The sequence below is a fragment of the Lepisosteus oculatus genome, chromosome 8 (assembly GCF_040954835.1).
Source record: "Lepisosteus oculatus isolate fLepOcu1 chromosome 8, fLepOcu1.hap2, whole genome shotgun sequence".
In the NCBI taxonomy this organism is placed as follows: Eukaryota; Metazoa; Chordata; class Actinopteri; order Semionotiformes; family Lepisosteidae; genus Lepisosteus; species Lepisosteus oculatus.
Genome location: NC_090703.1, coordinates 13070989 through 13089496, shown reverse-complemented (window position 1 = coordinate 13089496; position 18508 = coordinate 13070989). Strand labels below are relative to the sequence as shown.

Genomic DNA, 18508 nt, shown 5'->3' with positions numbered 1-18508 from the left:
CCGATGACACCTGTACATGATGAGTCTTTTATCCTGCATTAGCTTTTCTGTAACTGATGCCCCGATCACTGACAAGACCACATTTCATAGCTTTCATTGTCCTTAGCTATTCCCTGTTTCTAAGTAAGCGAAGGCTAAGAAGCTGTTATTCTTAGCTAATCAGCTTAGAAGTATGCAAGCCAGATCTGAAAACGCAGTGCATTCGCAGAACTATGCCGCTCACAGAAGGCTGCATTCATTGCATAACCTTGTCATGCCATCTTTGTCTATTTATACCAACAACACAGACGGTTAAATGCGGTGAATGATGTCTGCTTTTAAATGGAAAAACAAATTCTTTCTAATCCACAGCAATTACAGCCCCACATTTCTAAAAAAAGGCAATTTTGGTGTTATAATCAGATATTATTGATTCTGCTGCTACTGTGCTTTGATTAGAAATTATTATTGAAAACATTTAGCTATTTTAGGATGTTCACTGATCTAATCATTATTTGTTTTTTTTATTTCAACATAACATTCTACAGGTAGAATACAGAATTAAGAACAAAATATTATACATTTGCCTGCATGACAAGTCGTTTAGCTATGTTTATTTGAGGGCAGAACAGAGCAGGATTATAACAGTATTTTTAATTTTAAAGTTTACTTGAATGCAACATTTTACAATCTTTTGCGATCCTTGTCAAAGAGAGGGTTGCTTTAAATCTGTTGTCTTTGGCTCTGACATAATCCATGTCTTTTCCTAGTCATGCATGATTACTTTTGTTTGCTGTGGTTGCTTTTCTGTGGTTCATAAGCCATTCAGCAAGTGAGGACTTTGCCAGCTCTCAAGGTGCTCCACTTATCTGTGGAATCAAGGCTGTACTTTGGCCTTGATGTCTGGAACCATCAGTGATTTCGTTGTCATGGTATCCTAAGTATGAACTTCCTGTTATGATAAGGCGTCCTGCTGGTATGAACCCTATATCCTGGAGTGGAGAGGTATTATACAGTATTGGATGATCCACCCCCCCCTCACCCCCCCCAGGAACCCCCACCCAGAAAAAGAGATGTTGAGATGAGCTGCAGGATGTGAGACTGTGACCAACCCTGTGCTGTCTTTTCAAAATCTATTACCAAACCACTTGACTTTAAAGTCACCGGCCCAAGTGCAAGTTCAACTCTGTGATCCAAGGTTCAAACCTGGGCCTTGTCTCTAGCATGACTGGGATTCGGGCCCTGCTTGAAGCAGCCCTGTCCACCAGTTGGGGTGTTGTGCATTTCAGAAATGTTACAGGGTTGCAGAATTTCCTGCTGGTGATTTACAACAAGTCGTCACATACATTTTTTGTTTATCTCAGGCCTATGTTCAAGCTCCCCCACTTCAAAAAAGCATGATTTATTAAGCTGCATAAGTAACAACGCCAATATTGATTGTGCAAAAAATATCTTTCAAAATATGGTTAAGTAGCCTTTCAAAAAGGAACAGGTGGCTATACAGGGTAGAAGACCAGTCTTTTTCTTTGTCTTCCCTTTACGGGGATGAGGGGTAGTGATTTTTTATGGAAGAATGGGACTGTGGATAATGTCAAGTCCAGGTAGATCCCAAGACAAACATTCCTATCAGACAATGGAACATGTCTTGAAATAATTCTAATTAGCGCTCTGGCCAACAATGGGCCGGGCTGTGAGGAGCAGATGGAGACAGGGGCTAGGGATAGCTGCGCAGGGAGTGGGTGTAAGGGGGTCTGACAGATTAACAAAGAGCCCCTCTGCAGATGCCTGTACATAGCTGGGGGGTCAGAGGGGACCGAGTGCCATCTGTGCAGCTGCAGCGCTGAACTAAAGTGGGGCAATCCCTACTGAAGTCTGGCGCAGCACAATGGGCTCGCTCCGGATTCTCCCAGGGGTCACCCACCCCCCTGCAGAAAAACACAACACAGATGACTTCCCTGGCCCACTGATATATTGCAACCAACAGTGGGTTATAGTTCTTGCAAATGCTTAGGCCGTTAAAGGCATCAGTAAAATTGTTCTTGGAATCGCAATAGCTTTATGCTGTATTTTGACATTTTTAGAGAAAAATAATGTCTTTTTTGTCGGCTACATTCATTTACACCTTTTTCCTTTTTTGCTGTTCAGATACAGCTCTCATATCCCTTCATATGTAATATGCATGATCATATTTGCACTGATGGTACTTGCTGATTGAATTTAAAATAAACAGTCATGCTTCTGCATTCTTAAGATGTCTTGCTTATAAGCACTATTTTTCTCTGGGTGTTTTGGGTCCACAGAAGCTGTATTTATTTTAGCTGGTGTCTGTGATCTGACAGCAACACGGTATTGTTTAGAATCACAGGCTGTGTAAAAGGAGCGAGCCTTTACTGGCTTGAATCTCCCTCTGTTGCTGTCTGCCTTTCCCTTCAGTGGAGCTGGAGCTCCTTATTATCTCTTGCTTTTTGATTGGTGGTCATGGTGAAGGAGACGTGAGCATGCATTGGGATACGGGGGGTTGTATAAGTATTATAATAATTGGGGGACTCCTGGTGTGATCACACTCGACTTCAGCACAAGACCTGCAGAGTTTGATTGGCCACTTCAAGGCTGCCTCTGCATGACCTTTAACCAGTGCAGGCCCTGTGCTGCCACAAGGCCCTGTTGTTCTGAGCCCGTTCAGTGTGGCAGTGTCCCCCGCCCCTCTGCTCAGCTGATGTGTGCCAGAGGGCTGCCTGAGGGAGGGAGAGCAGGGGGGGTGGGGGGGGAGTCGCGTGTTGCCATCATTTCAATCTAAATGGGGACTTTATCAAATAAGAATGAGCACTTTTTGTGTCCTTCAAAACCACTTTTTATTAAGTCAGCAGGGCTGATACTGACACACATTTAGATTCTCATACCAAAAAGAACATGCTTCCCTGAAGAAAAACAAAAAACAGCTTTTCACAGATCTTCCTCTGCTGAACTGTTATGTTTTGGGGTGTATGAAACTTTATAAAAAAATAAGTGTGCACTACCTTTCCTCCTGGTTGTTCACAACCCAGACAGTAAATTTAGAGCAAAACTGAGGTCTCCTGCTGTGTTTACTCATTAGCGTCCTAAAATAGTGTCCTGTTTACAAATGGCAAAAATGCTGTGCTTAAAAAAAAAAAAACGAATCAGAAAATCCATTAAAAAAGTAGTTGCATGGTTCCTGTATTTTTAGTCTGTTGTTATTGTTTTTGTTTTTTAACCAGGTTGTGCTGTGCCCAGTGCTTTGTTCAGGGTTAGGTTTAATCTGTTTCCATGGAAATGAAAGAGATTAGCAGTTGGTTTAAATGCTTGATTCTGAAGTGGTCTTCTACAACCACATCAACAAGCTGGTGTAGTTGGAAGGCTACTGCTTGCAATTAGAGGTATTAGCAGAGGCCACTTGAGATGTGTTGCAATCTTGTATGCTGGCAGCAGTATAAAAAGCGTAGAAGTGTCTGGGCGAAGCTCCGTTGTGATCATTTGATTTCAAATACAGTATTAACTACCAGTCCTACAATGAAGTTCTACCTGTCTTGCACATGTGACTCTTGGGATCATAACAACAGTGTGTTCTTTCTGCTCCAAAGCCCTCTAGTGGTTAAGCATCCAAAACTAAATCTGAACATGTTTCTGTTTTTAGTGCTTTTCCTACCATGCTATGTGTCCTGTTTTGAAAAATGGTTAAAAAAACTCCTGATTTCACTAAAAAAATCAATTCCGATGCCTGTGGGGATTCTTAAATTGGAACGATTTCTGTAATTACTTTCATCTTCGCTGTCTTGTTTTCTACTTAGAAACAGATGAGGTATAAATCATGTTGAGATGCATTTAATGATCATGGAGCAAATTATGCAGGTTTTGGATATTTTATCGCTGTATTCTGGTTTTCCAGTAATGGACTGTGCTTTCCTTCTCCCCAGCATTGCAGCACCTCCGTTCACAACAGTGAGGAGTATGAGGCTGAAGGTAAGACTGGAAACAGTTCAAATGAGCTGAATTGAATATCATTTCATGTTTTATGTGTAAAAACATTAAACTCACTCAACCAGCTCCAAGTTCACAACCCCTGATACATATTCATATTGAGATGGAACAGGTAAAGGTTTATTTCATGCTGAAAGGAAAAGAAAAGAAACATGATGAACTTTGGAACTCATCATGGAACTTTCTGCAGGTGAACTTGCCGAACGTCTTCACATTGAGATGCCTGTTAATAATAGCTTGTAATATTTCTCAGCAGCGAGTTTCTCCCCCTGAAAATAATGTGCATTTGCTGTATACTGTCAGCCCAAAGACATAAAATCTAAAACAATTTTTTTAAAGGCAGAGGTGTGTTCAAATCAGCTTTCATACATAGATTTTCTTTTTCTAAGAAGTGCTTTTGTTTTTCATTTTATCAGGTTGAATTTTCATTCAACATCTGTAGTCTTCAGTCACTAACCTTAATCCTGCCACAGTTATCGAACTGCAGCAGAGAGGGAGGACACTGAAGTCAAGACTTGTTCCTGTATTAAACAGGCAACCTGTGAGACTCACATGAGACTTGAGCAGCTCTTTGTCTTCTTCTCTTCCCCGGGAACAGTACAGTAGCTGTAGCACTGACGCAGGCTGTGCACCTTTCGTCCGGCTGCTCCATTTTACTTACGTCCCTCCCCGACGCCCATTTTCTCGGTGCAGGTCAGTTCCACTTTTGGAACCCCGACGACCCGGGCACGCCTCGCGGGTTCGCCCCCTCCCCCGACGAGCTGGAGGAGTGCCTGCAGGGCGCGTGTGAGGAGCTGGGGCTGTGCCGAGACGGTTTCGCCAGCCACCAGGAGCTGCTCTCCGTGTGCGCGCGGCTGGGCCTGGAGGTGAGGGTGAGGCCCCGCTGACTGAAGCTCGGGTCGTTCTCTGCATTCTGAGATTATGCCAGGCCCTGTCTGTGGTTTCGAGAATCATTTTCATCTCTTGTTAAGCATGTATTGCCTTCGTCTGTGTGCGATACCCTCTACCCATTTCACAGTAATGAGCATTTCACTGTTTTTGTAACTTTAGTGTGTTGAACACAATGGTGTAGCATGACTTGAAGATTCCCAGCAACTTTTTCTAGATTTAGAGTAAAAATGTTATGGCCAAATAATAGTCAGTGACCCTATGCTTTGAGGAAAATGGCTTTGTTCAATAAATGGTCTGGATTTTTTAATGAAGTTAATGCAGTCTATTTCAACCCTGTCTTGCAGGTGGTGGAAGATGTTTTTCAGAAGCTGGACAGCGATGGAGTCATGAGAGTGCAGGATTTTGTCTCTGGGATTGTGAGGAGCAACAATCCTCCCACCCCTTCTGCCTCCACCCCGTACCGACAGCTCAAGAGACACCACTCCACTCAGGTTAGGCTCGCTGCTCTCCGGCCCCTCTCATAACTCCCATACCCCACTCCCACCATTTTTCGGTCTTACGGCTTAGATTCCCATAATGCTTACTAGGCTTGATGATCTGCTGTCAAATTAGCTTCAATTTTTTTTTTTGTTTGGGTAAATAGTGTGGAAGAAACGTTTGCATTTAGCAGAGGAAGCCCATACATGAAGAAATAATTTTCCAAAATCCTCTTACACACTTGCCGGCAGCTATATCACCCTGCAGTTCACAAGTGGACGCCTGCTAAAGCTAAGCAGCTGCGAGTCTGGTCACTTTGAATGGAGTGTCAACAAAAGCACCATATAAGTATAAGGAATTATTATTATACCTGAGTTCCGGTGCAGTGGGAACTGGAGGTGAAGAAGACCACTGGTTCTCTAGCTTGCGGAGGGGCACAACCAGTCTGAGCCTGTTCTGTCTGCACAGCCTTTTGATGAGAGCGGACGGCGGACAACTACACCCTCGGCGATGACCAGCACCATCAGCCTGCGTCTGTTCTCCACTCTGGATGACGGATCGGGATACGCGTCTGCTGAGCAACTGCTGGACACCTGGCAGGAGGAGGGCATTGAGAATGGCCCGGAGATCCTGCAGGTGTGGGCTTCAGTTTCATAATGCAATGAAAGCCTGTTAAACTGGCGTTATATTAAATCTACTAGTTATTTCAGTGCACAAAAGCAGAATCTTCCAAAGTATGGAAAGAATATCTTTGCCGTTGTACCCATATTTTGAATAGATAATTGTTAATACTTTAATTCAAACTGCTGTGATTTCCAGCAGAGAATATCTTTCACACACCTTGCATCAGAATAGAGCACTATACGATCTCATACATGCCCGCTCACGTATGAATGTGGTGGAATATTGTCAGAGATGAAAGGTAATGAATAATGAATACTTGCTGTCCTGCAGTTGTGGTGTGACATGTTTTTTGAGGGGCTGTCCTTCTTGCAGGCTCTGGATTTTGGTCTGGAGAGGAAGGTGAATCTGAGTGAGCTGACCATCGCACTTGAGAACGAGCTGCTTATTACCAAGAACGGTATTCATCAGGCTGTGCTGGCCAGCTTCAAGGCCGAGATCCGCTACCTGCTGTGAGTGCTGCTCAGAAAGTCAGAGAACTGTTTGTACATGCATATATGCTGACAAAATCAGAGACATGCATACAGCACACTGACAGAGTTAGAATATCCATAGTAGCAGAGCTTTGCTTTGACTCTGTCGAATTCTGAGAGGAATGAGGTGACACTATAGAACTGGATAAAAACTCCCAAAGTACCTCAACCACTGGTAAAGATGCTGGCCTGCGCACAGGTTAAGCACTATGTTGCTTGTTTCATATTGGGTCACATCATTATGCGAGTGTAACCAGGCTTCCCCCACTGAGGGTAGTGTGGGACTAGTCAGCCAAGGGTCTCTCAGCTCCCAGCAGTCTCCTGGGCGCTTGCATGTAGTTCTGTCGACGAGAGACGTTCCCCTGCTCCAGTCGGCGCTGGACGTCCAGTACGAGTTTGTGGTGCTGTGCCTGTGCTGCGTTAAAAAGTTGAGTGGCTCAGAGGTGTTGTCTACACTTTCATTCTCCTTTGTGGGAGGCTACAGAAATAGGGTCTACGAGGCCAGATGTGAAAATACACTTTATCTCTTATTAGTAGGCCTGATTGCATCTGAGGCCTTCCTATTAGGTTTCTTCTGATTCTGACTGCTGTTTTTCCAGGGAGTGTGTGGACCGTGAACTGCGGGAGAAAAGGAAGGTTCAGGCAGATCTAGAAAAGGCCGATAAGCTGAAGACTCAGATGGCCACAGAGGTGGACGAGCACCACTCAGCCATCGAGCGCCTGAATGACTACAACCTCCGGTATCTCACCTTGTTCACTGGTTTGCATGACTGCCAATATCTTTTTAAAAGAGGATGCTGGTTGAGGGATGAAGGCAGCTTTTACTGGTTGAATATCAATCCTAAACAAAATTAATTTGAATATTACAAATAAGCTGAAAATTCATTTTCAGAACCTTGAGATAATCATCCCACGTAAGTTGTTTTCTACTGCCGCTGTGCTCATAATCAGGTCTCGGAGGGCAGAGGTTGGTGAGAGTAAGTGGGTTCTGTCTCTCTGTCTGTAGGAAGCTGGAAATGGAGCACAGGGACAAACTGGCTGCGGTGAAGTCAGAGCTGACCAGAGAGCTGGACCACATCCAGCAGCAGGCCACCCGCCAGCGGGCACAACTGGAGAGGGAGGTTGAGAAAGTGAAGGAGGAGGAGGCCTTCCTGCGTGATCGCCTCTCTCTGACGCTCAAGGTAGCTAGTGTTAGAGCAACTGTTCTACAGACACACCGAGCAGGGCCAGAGTGAGGGGTCAAACAGCACTCCTTTAGTAATTCATAACACTGAAGTTGGTCTGGATGGTTAAATGACCTTTGATATTGACCTTTTAGCCAAAAAAAATCAGAAACCCCACTTAAAAGAAAACACTGGCTTGGTTACCGTGGAATGAGCCCAGATGTTGTACAGAACAGGGTCATAAATTGTACGATCGTGAGCTCCCGAGCTCCAGTGCAGCTTGGTCTCACCCTGGCCTGTTCTGCAGGAGAATGGACGTCTAGAGGGTGAACTGCTGGAGAACACAGAGAAGCTGGTGGAGAGTGAGAATCTGGTCGGCAAACTGCAGAAGAACCTGGAGAACATTCTCAAAGAAAAGGTGAATTCCCCCAGACAGCCCTCAGACATAGACAGAATCAGGCACAGTTCAGCCAGAGGGGAGGAAATTCACACTTCATTTAGACATATTAGAAGACTGTTCAGGTAACTGAATACATACAGTAACTGTAGTGTGATGAATAATCTGTTGGCCTCATGGAGTATTATAATAGAAGATAATATGAAGATTAATATCACATGAACAAACTTCTAAGTGATCCTTATAAAGCACATTGAAGTCAGTTGAAAGTGCCAGATTTGCATTTATCTTCTATGTTGTACTATGTGGCTCTTCCGTCTATGTACCTGACATCCGAAGTGCCTCTTGTTGGTTTGTGTCACCAGTTCGGTGATCTGGACCCAGGCAGCGCAGAGTTCTTCCTGCAGGAGGAGAGGCTCAGACACCTACGCAGCAAGTATGAGGAGCAGTGCAGGGTAAGGAGAATGAGAATCACGTCCGTGCGCACCTTGTCTCTCACTGGCCGTGCCTGAGAAAGAGAGGGCACTTTTTTAGCCATGGAGGAGGTTTTCTCCAGTCCTACAGTCCTGTAGATCTGACAGATTGACTTAACAAGAGTTTTATTTTTGTCTTTTTTAAATGTATTAAGCAAGACAGAGTGGGATTAAACTAACTTTACGCTTAGCAACTCAATACGTTTTTCTTTACTTATAAATTTACTGGGATCTCCGTTCCTTTGACATAATTTCTGGTTGGAATCGTTAGATCTGTATTAACACAATGCATACAATAGAGGGTGTCTCCCCGGTCTCACTAATACACAACAGGTTTCTGTTCTGAGACTTCCCCATCAGGCTGCTATGTTTCCTCCTCGTGGTTGAGTCTAGCTTGCCTGACCCACGACAGCTTGCGCCCAGCGCAGTGTATGTGATCCCAGTGTGTCTGCATGTACACAGGAGCTGCAGGACCGCATTGATGAGCTGCAGGAAGAGCTAGAAGAGTATCGCACCCTGGGCAGGACGTCCCGCCCCTTCTTCAAGCCCTCTCTTTCTGAGGAGTTTGACAGCAAGAGCCCGGGCATTGAATCAGACCCAGGTACACTTTGCTCAGCCATTGCAGTTGAAAAAGCAGGACCTATCCTTGCTGTGTGTAGCATTCTGCTGCATGTAGTCATAAAGTAGTTATAAAGTTATACATTTTTCTGTCGCCTATCCACCAAATGGTGTTGCCAGAGCCCTGCTTATCCCATTGGTTACTATCTGTCAAACCTGTGAAAGAACTTCAGCACTTCCCCTATTCCTCTTGATCCCAGAATTCTCCTCCTTAAGAGCAGGCATGTTTCCCATATGCTGTTCCCCAGGTCTTGGCTCAGAGGACTGTCCGCCCTTCAACATGAGCCTGGAGGCCGAGATGCTAATCGAGCAGCTAAAGGACCAGCACGTTCGGGATTTGGAAACCCTCAGAGGCGAACTAGACGGCAAGGTGGGCAGGGAAGGACAGCCTACTCTGTCCAAAAAAAATAGAAACACATTACCAGTCCAACAGTTATCTTTGTGGAAACTCACTTAATGCTGATCTATTTTGAAATATGCACTCAGAATGCTGAGGAATGTATCCTCTTTTTCTGCTCAAGCCATAAGTCATATAACTAGTACTTTCCATGAAAGTTTTTTGTTCTCTTGATCTTGAGATTGGGATGTTTTGCACAGATCCCCAAAAAGCTGCTGGACTATTGAACACGCACAGTGTTTGTGATGGGAAGCTCCTTGTAGCCCACTTGAACAAAGGTTTGATTTGACATTGCAGGTCAGTCAGTACGAACAGCAGCTGGAGGAGCTGAAGGGTGCTCACGAGCAGCAGCGAAGGGAGCTGGCCCAGCGGTGCCAGGAGGAGAAGGATCAAGTCCAGAGGAGAGCGGAGGAGCTCCAGAACCTGTTGGATGCTGCCCAGACCGCCCAGGAGGGGCTGGAGCAGAGCCACGCGGAAGAGAGGCTAGAACTGGAGCGCCGCCACGCGGAGGAGGTCAGTCTGGCGAGGGACGAGGTGATCGGGGTCCAGACCCGCGCTCGTGAGCTGGAGGAGCAGCTGAGAGCCGCGGGGCGCGAGCGCGAGAGCACGGCGCGGGCCCACGCCGCCGACGTGGCGGAACGGGACAGGCTGCACTCGGAAGATCGGGTGAGACTGGAGCAGCAGCACGAGGCTGCCCTGCAAGGCAGGCTGGAAGAGCAGCGGCAGAGGCTGTCGGGAGCCCTGGAGGAACGGGAAAGGCAGCTTGCGGAAGAGTGGGAGAGACAGCGGTCCCTGATGGAGGAGAGCCACCGGGAAGCAGTGCAGGAGCTGAGTGCGAGACACAGCGAGGAGAGGGAGAGGCTCAACGGCTTGGTGGAGAAGCTCAAGCAGGATTTCCTGGAGGAGAGGTGAGAGGGGATAGGAGCTATTTATGCTGTGGCAGTAACAGAGAATAATTTAACTAAGGCTGAACTTGGATGACTAAATGTACTTTTGTTTTAGAAGTTTGAAGTCTTTTTTGCTATTCAGTGTAAATGATCACACAAGAAATTACATTACATCCTTTTAGCAGTATAGGTGAACATGCCTACTGATTTCCAGTCAATTACAACTGAACATTATTGTTTTATATATATTTTTATTTCAAATATTTTAATGTTTTGCTCACACTCGGGAATGCTTTTGACATATCTCGGTTATACATTTATATCAAAAAGTGATCAAAATGTAAGTACTTTTTCACATGAAAGAAAATGTAAATCTACAGAATTGCTAACTTCTCTCCTGAGAGATGGAGTTAAACTGTAGGGAAGGAAAATCGGTCCTCTATGAAATGAAATGGTTTTGGTGGTTTGCTAAGCCAGATGGATTCAGATTTCTCCCCAGTGGCGGTTTTGATGATAACTGTTTGTTGATGGTTGACATGTGCAGGAAGGAACTGGAAAGACACTATTCCCAGAAGATCAGGGAATTAGAATCCCGCTTCTCAGACCAGGAAGCTGTTTCAGAAAGATTGCAGAAGGACATGTCCAAGCTGGAGGTACGTCACCAGAATGAGCTCCAGGATCTGACAATGCGACATTTAGAGGAGAAGGCGCAGTGGGAGTTTGAGAAGGAGGAGATTCTCAGAGAAAGTGAAGAAGAAATGGAGCGTCTCCGAGATTCCCTAAAGCGAGAGAAGGAGTGTGTGTCACAGGAGTTTGAACGAGAAATAGAAATGATGGAGAAGAGTTACAAGGAGCAGTTAAATGGCTTGATAGCTAAAAACGAGCAAGTGCAACATGAATTAGAAGCCTTCATTCACACTGCAAAGGTAAAAGAGAGTGAACTTACCAAGCAATTGGCTGATCTGCATAAAGATCTTCAACAAAACTTGAATGCCAAAGATGAGCTTCTGATTCAGGCACAGAAGAAAGCTGACGATCTGGAACTTCTGCTGAAACAGGCAGTTGAAGATTTTGAGCAGGAGAAGGCAGAGATCCAAGGCCAATTGACTGACTTAGAGGAGAAGAACAAAGAGAATCTGAATCTGTTAGAAAAACAATGGGCAGAGATACAGAGCTTGGTGGCTGAAAACAGCCGGCTCCAAATCAGAATTCTAGAGCTGGGAACTGAAGTGACCAAGATGTCAAAGCTGCAGGAGAGATTTGAAGAGGTGCAGAAGGAAAACGAAGAAGCACTCTGCATGATTTCACATCTTAAAAAAAGGACCGAGGAACTGGAAGCTAAAAAAGAGAGCCTCACTGACCTGCAAACAGTCAAAATTAGATATCCTGACGAGAAGACACCCACCTCAGAAAGCAGCATAGGTACAGAACCCCAGGTATCTGAAGAGAAAGAACAAGGTTGTGATTCTGATTCTGATTTACTTAAAGAAAATATCAGAAAGCTGGAAAAACCGAATGAAGGGATTCATCAGCTTCAGGATGAAGTTGAACAGGCTGTGAAAGCGCGAAAGCTCTGCCATAGTGAGATGGAGAACTTACATGAAAAACTGAAGCAGCTTCAGGACCAAGTGTATCTTCACGCTGGGGTGCAGGCCCAGTTAGAAAATGCCCATGACCGAAACCTGCAGCTCCAGCAAGAGGTTTGTCATCTTGAGAAAAGGACAAGTGAACTTGAAGTTCTTTTGGAAGATGATGCCCAAAAGATTGCTGCCGGAGAGCAGTCACAGAAGGAAAACAAAGAGCTCCGGCAAGACATCTCTAGAATGATTGAACGGACCAAAGACCTGGAGGGCAAGACTAAGCAGTTGATTGACATTCAAAGTAGGTATGAGGAATGCACTAGAGAAAAGAGAAAGCTCCAGGAGGAAAAGATGAATTTGGAAAACAAAGTTCACGAGCTTGAGGAAAAAATGCAAGGTGTCGGGCACATCCAAGGCAGGCATTCCAAATTGCAAAAGCAAGTGGCCCGTATGGTGGAAGAAAATTCAAAACTCTGTGCAGAGATCCAAGAATTAAAGAAACACGAAGAGCTTAAAAACCTCTGTCAGGACACTAAAGGGACCAAGGAGGTGGCAGAAATGAACGTTCACAAGAAGGAGACTTTTCAGGACCTAAATTCTCAGTTGGAAGCGAAGATTCAGGCTGTGTCAGAACTTGAAGATAGCTGCACCGAGCTAGAGAGGGAAAAGGCAAAACTGCAGGAAACTGTTGCTGAACTTCAAGAGAAATGTCAAACGTTACAAGAAAAGATGCAGGCCCACAGGTAATGTACCAGCAGCCATCGTCGGATATGGAGCATCCAACTTCCTTGTGTGCCCTGTCGAACTAAACTAACCCTGCATTCCTGCTTGGCTACTTAGCGCAACTCACATTTGTAACGCGTGACCTAGAATAGCGCTTTTAATCCCACATAGATATGGAGCTCTTGCTGTCTCTGTTGCTGTCTTAACCCCTTAGAAAAAAGAAAACCTTCATGTAGATGATGTAACAATCTGACAGGCTTGTGTTTCCATGGCATGACTGAATCAAGACTGTGTCGATCGTGGAAAAAACCCTGTCCAGCATTGAAGATTGATCTAGAGTGCACTGACAAAGATTATTTCTTTCTGAGATAAAATAAAAGGTGTACAGTGTGTAATGTCTGTGCATGTATGTAGTGTGTCTGTGTGTGTACAAATAAACTAGTCTATAAAAAGGCTACATAAGAGGGTGAAATGTAAACTGAACAGTGGCTGAGAAAAATGTTACAATGTTACAAAATGGCAGCTCTGCCTGAAACATCTTCTAACTATGTCATTTAATTCATATAAAAAATACAATGATGTAACATAGTTCTAGACCCAATTCTTTAACTCTTATCATCTTGTAATTATTGTTAAGATACGTACATTTAATAAATTAGATTAAGATGCGTCATCTTAGGAGAAATGTTTGCAGGCTTGTTTAGGAAACACTTTTACAGCACAATATTCTTGGAAATTATCACATAGAATATATGTAGTTCTTGAATGTCTATTCAGAGATATAATCCTCTTCTTGATAGAGCCCTCTTATGAAGGGAAATAATAAACTAAAATTCAGTCTGTTGGATCTACATTTTACACTCTTAATTGTTGTATCCATCTGAATAATTTGCTCATTGTGAACCTAAGGTACTAAAAAGTGTTTTCTTAATACAGCAAATGTTATTTTAGTGGTTTACACAAGATCTAACCCTCAATTCTGTACACTTTCTCAAACACACCTCACCAAACAGTTGAAGTCTGGGAAGAAGGAACAGTAACTTGTTCTAATTCTCCTATCCTGTCTGTCTCCAATGTAGAGGGGAGGCTGGCCGTCTGGCAGAAGAAAACCTCATTTTGAAATGGGAGATCTCCAAATTCAAGGAAGAGGGCAACATCTCACAGCAGGAACTGAAAGACCTCAATAAGAGCCAAGAGGAAATGCTGTAAGAAACTTAAAAGATAAAAAGTTAAAAGTAGATTAATCTATCTGGTTATTATTGATGGCTCAAATAAAAGATAATAAATTCTAGATTATTTATTTCCTCTCTATTCACTCCTGATGGAATATTTAGTAGTTAATAACACACAGTTAGCACCTTAAATAGCAGGTTTATGTAGTTTGTTCTTTTCCCTGCAATATAGTCATTTTTTAACTTGAAGTCTTGAAGTGTTACATTTTGATACTTATTACAAACTATATGTGGCTGTGCATTTCTAAACGTCTCCCTTGGCATGATACTTTTTTTTAATGAAGTATGTGTCTGCCTTATTTCACAGACGCAAAATTGATCAATTGAAGAAGGAAAAGACTGCAGCTCTGACGATGAACGAGAGCTTAAAGAACCAGGTGATAAGCTGTCGGCAAAAATGTGATTTACTTTTATTTAAGCAACGGCCTTATCATTTAAATAAGTAAGGTGCAAAACTTGCTTTTTATGGGAAAACACTGAAAAGACTTTTATGGTTTTTACAGTGAAACCTTCTCAGTCTCGTTTTCCCATTTAAACGCAAATAAGTTTATAACCTTAATTGCATTGATTCGAGGAGGACGTGATCGAACTGTGAATCTACTGTATATATTTAGACTGAATAGTGATGTGGCCTTACTGACGGTGGACTCTCTTTCTCTCTCTCTCTGCTGGCCAGGTGTTGGAGTTGAGGAGCCGAGGGCAGCAGCTGGAGGACGAGAACGGGCTGCTCTCGCACAAGAGCGCACAGAACGCAGCCGACGTGCTGGAGCTGAACCGCCGGCTCAGCGAGCTGCTGAAGCAGCGGGAGAAGAAAGCGAGCAGCCGGCGCCAGCACCACCAGGGGGAGCTAGAGAGGGAGAGAGCGGCCCTGGCTGCCGAGTTCGCACAGGAGAGGAGCCAGGTGGGCCTTGAGCAGCAGGAAGGGCACCTCATGTATCCAAACAGCAGGGACATCAGGAAGCCCTGGATTTTAGTCTCTGATTATATCCCTTAACTGGTACCTGATAGGGGTTTTTCCACTTTCCCCCTAAACAGAGAAAACATTGGTCTTTAGAGCTTTCAATTCAATTCAGTTCAATTCATGATGCTTTTCAGTTCAATTCATGATGCTTTCATGAAAATGTTTTTTCTGGTAGTCATTATGTATTATATATTCTGAAAAAATAAACATGACATTTGTTTGCAATGTGACGTGTATTACATGGGGGCGCCCAGAACCCAGATGTGTTCAGATATAATCCTTCTTTCTAGTTAGGTTTTAGCCATATGAGCACATCTCACTTGTTCTTGGCAGATGGCAGCTCGCCTGTCAGGCCTGGAGAAAGAGATGGCCACAGCCCAGGAGAGGAGTGCCCAGCTGGAGCAAGAGAGGGCGCTGATGAGCCAGGAACTCTCCACCCTGAAGGAGCAGGTGACTGAAACACAAACTGAATACTTTACACAGAGACCTTGCAATCAGACAGTGTCAGTGAAATTTCCTTTGAAGGGCTTATGTAGCATACATAATAATTTCATAATATCTCCTTACAGGTTACACAGGATATTACACTAGCCTTCATAACTCTTTAAAATCATTCTTTAATAGACATAACGGGTACATAAAGTTTCATAATGGCCCACACACTGATCCTAATTCTAAAACTAATCCTAACTCAACCCCTCATAATGTAATGTGCACTTTGACAAATGAACACTTGAATGCAAAGTATCATTAATACAAATATTGTGTGTTTTTGTACCACAATTAAGGCGTTTGTTCCACACTTTGTTATAACATCTTAAGTAACCTGAAAAAACTGCTTAATTCTGTCTACATAAAGCCTAATTCAATGGAGGCTTTACTGCATTGTTTTAAAATGGACTGTGGGTAATTAATTTCTCTAGGCTTGAAATATGTTCTAAAATAGAAAAAAGGAGAAGATTTTAGTCTTTTTTTTAAAAAACGTCCTTATCTCTTCTGCTGTCCTAACTATGGTTGGCAGCTTTATCACAGAGGTATCCACAGTCCTAGATACTGCAGCAGGGCAGTGTATATCCCATTGAATCATCTGCTGAGAATATAATTCAGGTGGGTAGCTGCATCAGCATGCGTAGGCTGCAAAGGAACAAGTGATAGGTTTATTCCATGCTGAAAAGAGAATAAAGGAAACACAATGGTTTAGCTGTGGAGCCTTCAAGTGTAGAATTTCGCCTACTATGACGAAGCCTGTGGAGGGGTTTGGAGGCAAACCGGTGACTCCTGTTTAATGCGCAGCTGTGCAGCAGCCGGGACCTGCGCTCTGAGCTGGCCAGTGCCGTGTCGAGGAGCGAGAAACTCCAGAGGGAGAAGGAGACTCTGAGTGAGGAGCTGAGCCGCTGCGTGGACAAGGTGCAGAGCCGGGCATCGTGGGGTGTACTGTAGTATCTTCAGCTCTTGTGACTACAATTTGAAGAGTGCTCACCCTGCAGTCCGTGTGGGTCCTAATGCCCCGTAGTGATGAACACCATTCGTCACCAAGATGTAAAATTGCGGTCCTGATTCTCATCCCAGGGTGCTTTTTGAAAATAAAAGGGGTGTTACCTTAGTGTCCTGGCCAAATTTCCTCCCTGTCCTTCACCAATCATGGCCTCCCCATCTTTGAATTGGCTTCATCACTCTGTTCTTCTCCCCACTGATAGCTGGTGTGTGGGGAGCATACTGGCACACTATGGCTGTAAACACATAATCAATATTAAATTCCGAATTCCTACATCCTGTATTGTGTTGAACTTTTAGTAGTTACCCAAGTAATATTTCTGTAACAACACATAGGTGAAAATCAAACAGGAACTATGGGAACTTCTGCATCAATATTTGGAACATGACTAAAATTCCTTCCCTTCATTAAAGCATTAAGCCTTGTTTGAACTGTACGCATCTCCTGTAGAAAGACGATTGTAATACTCAATAACACCCACTTGTTGCTCTCTATCTGTACTTTCAATTTCTACACTATTCATTTTAATATTTTACTGTTCAGATTAAATATTGTGCAGAACTGGTTTATAAATGTATTGGTTTTTGCGGCAAACCCTGTATTGTAGTCAGTTCCTAAGCACTGCTCCTGGTCACTCAGGTTTGGTCTTCACTGTGTGCAGGTTGCAAAATTAGGGACGATGGAGAACCAGCTGTCTCATCTCAGACAGGAACGTCAAGCAGCAGAGCAGCAGGCCCAGAACCTTAAGACTCAGCTCTCTGCCTCCCTGGACAAGGTATTGCGTCATTTCTAGAAAGGAGACTGGGTGTCGACTTCAACAACATGGCTGTGTAGCTTGTTCAACCACTCTTTGGGTAAAAAAGCATTCTTGCTTTAGGTTGCACTTTCACATAGTTTCCGCCTCTGGTTCGTGCTTTACTGTTCATTCTGAAGAAATGTCCTGTTTTGTCTTTTAAAGAATAAAAGGACCCAGTGCCATTACCCTGTCAGTGTAGGACATGCCCTTAAGTCCAGGGACCTGGTGTGCGTCTGCGATCAAGTTGATGTTGTCATATAACTTCCCTGAATGTCCACTAGGGGGCAGTTTTGGTGTTATTACTAAGCGTTCTACGGTCAATAGCTTTAAGAAGATCTTTTCTAGCGATCTGAACACATCAGGTTTTTGTGTGTCATAGTTTTGTGCAGTGCAAATCTGTAGATGATTTCTAGGGGTGTGACAGTGTTCTTGGATGTTTTGGGTCAGGTCCAGGCTCTGGATGAAGCCCTTCAGACTGTCAATCTCCAGACAGCCCGACTGAAGTCAGACCTGAGGGTCACCCAGCAAGAAAAAGAAGCCCTCAAACAGGAAGTGATGTCTCTGCATAAGCAGCTTCAGAATGCCAACAATAAGGTAAGACTGAGATGAAGAAGTTTTTAGCCAAAATCAATCTAGTCTTTTCAAGTGCAGTTATCATAAGACGTGAAAGGAAGACGAGACCATGTGTAATCCTTTCCTATTGCACGTCAGCAAGACAACGAAACTTGCACATGTTCTCCAGTGTGTTTTTTTCCTGGAGATATACAGCTTCAGTCACTATGCGAGCAACTGCGCTAGAAAAAAAACAAAAAAAACAAAAGCCATCCTTTTCGTGTGCTTGGTCTTTGACGTTCTCTGCCTCGGCTCAGAACCAGTTCCTGGAGCTGGCTCTGCATTCCAGCGGGTACCAGAGCCACCAGAAGAAGCTGTACTGGGAGGAGCTGTCCCGGCTGGTGGACCAGGAGCAGCAGCTTCTGAGGCAGGAGAACGACAGGCTGCAGAAGGAGGTGCAGAACACCAAGGGTGACCTCATCTTCTCCCGGGACAAGGTGAGTGGGCCGGGCTGCACCATAAGGAGCCTCAGTGACAGCTTAGTCTTCATTGCTTATCTACTTCTTAAAAAAATTACAAAGGTACGGATCCATCTTTCAGAGACATGACCAAACGGTGGGTTATGACATGGAAAGAGTTTAAATGTACAACAGAAGCTGCTCTGCAGAGTTTGGGGAAATGGCGACTGGATAATCCTGCAGGGTGGGGTTTGCTGTAGACTGTGAAGCAGGTATCCA

The 18508-nt window shown here is 44.1% G+C and overlaps 1 protein-coding gene across 5 annotated transcripts in view; it reads left to right on the top strand.

The window, feature by feature from the left end:
- Positions 1 to 18508, top strand: part of nin (ninein (GSK3B interacting protein)) — a 43927-nt gene that overhangs the window by 13996 nt on the left and 11423 nt on the right. For 4 of the 5 annotated variants that reach the window (XM_015350779.2, XM_015350778.2, XM_015350782.2 and 1 more), the window contains exons 5-25: positions 3912 to 3957; positions 4669 to 4841; positions 5211 to 5357; positions 5812 to 5979; positions 6340 to 6476; positions 7097 to 7237; positions 7504 to 7678; positions 7968 to 8078; positions 8423 to 8512; positions 8993 to 9131; positions 9397 to 9518; positions 9843 to 10453; positions 10977 to 12755; positions 13815 to 13940; positions 14275 to 14344; positions 14644 to 14868; positions 15262 to 15378; positions 16222 to 16335; positions 17085 to 17198; positions 17667 to 17813; positions 18089 to 18268. In XM_015350779.2, coding sequence (XP_015206265.2) covers positions 3912 to 3957; positions 4669 to 4841; positions 5211 to 5357; positions 5812 to 5979; positions 6340 to 6476; positions 7097 to 7237; positions 7504 to 7678; positions 7968 to 8078; positions 8423 to 8512; positions 8993 to 9131; positions 9397 to 9518; positions 9843 to 10453; positions 10977 to 12755; positions 13815 to 13940; positions 14275 to 14344; positions 14644 to 14868; positions 15262 to 15378; positions 16222 to 16335; positions 17085 to 17198; positions 17667 to 17813; positions 18089 to 18268 — 4932 coding nt within the window. The remainder of the gene's footprint in view (positions 1 to 3911; positions 3958 to 4668; positions 4842 to 5210; positions 5358 to 5811; positions 5980 to 6339; positions 6477 to 7096; positions 7238 to 7503; positions 7679 to 7967; positions 8079 to 8422; positions 8513 to 8992; positions 9132 to 9396; positions 9519 to 9842; positions 10454 to 10976; positions 12756 to 13814; positions 13941 to 14274; positions 14345 to 14643; positions 14869 to 15261; positions 15379 to 16221; positions 16336 to 17084; positions 17199 to 17666; positions 17814 to 18088; positions 18269 to 18508) is intronic. The other variant, XM_015350783.2, reaches the window with a different exon arrangement.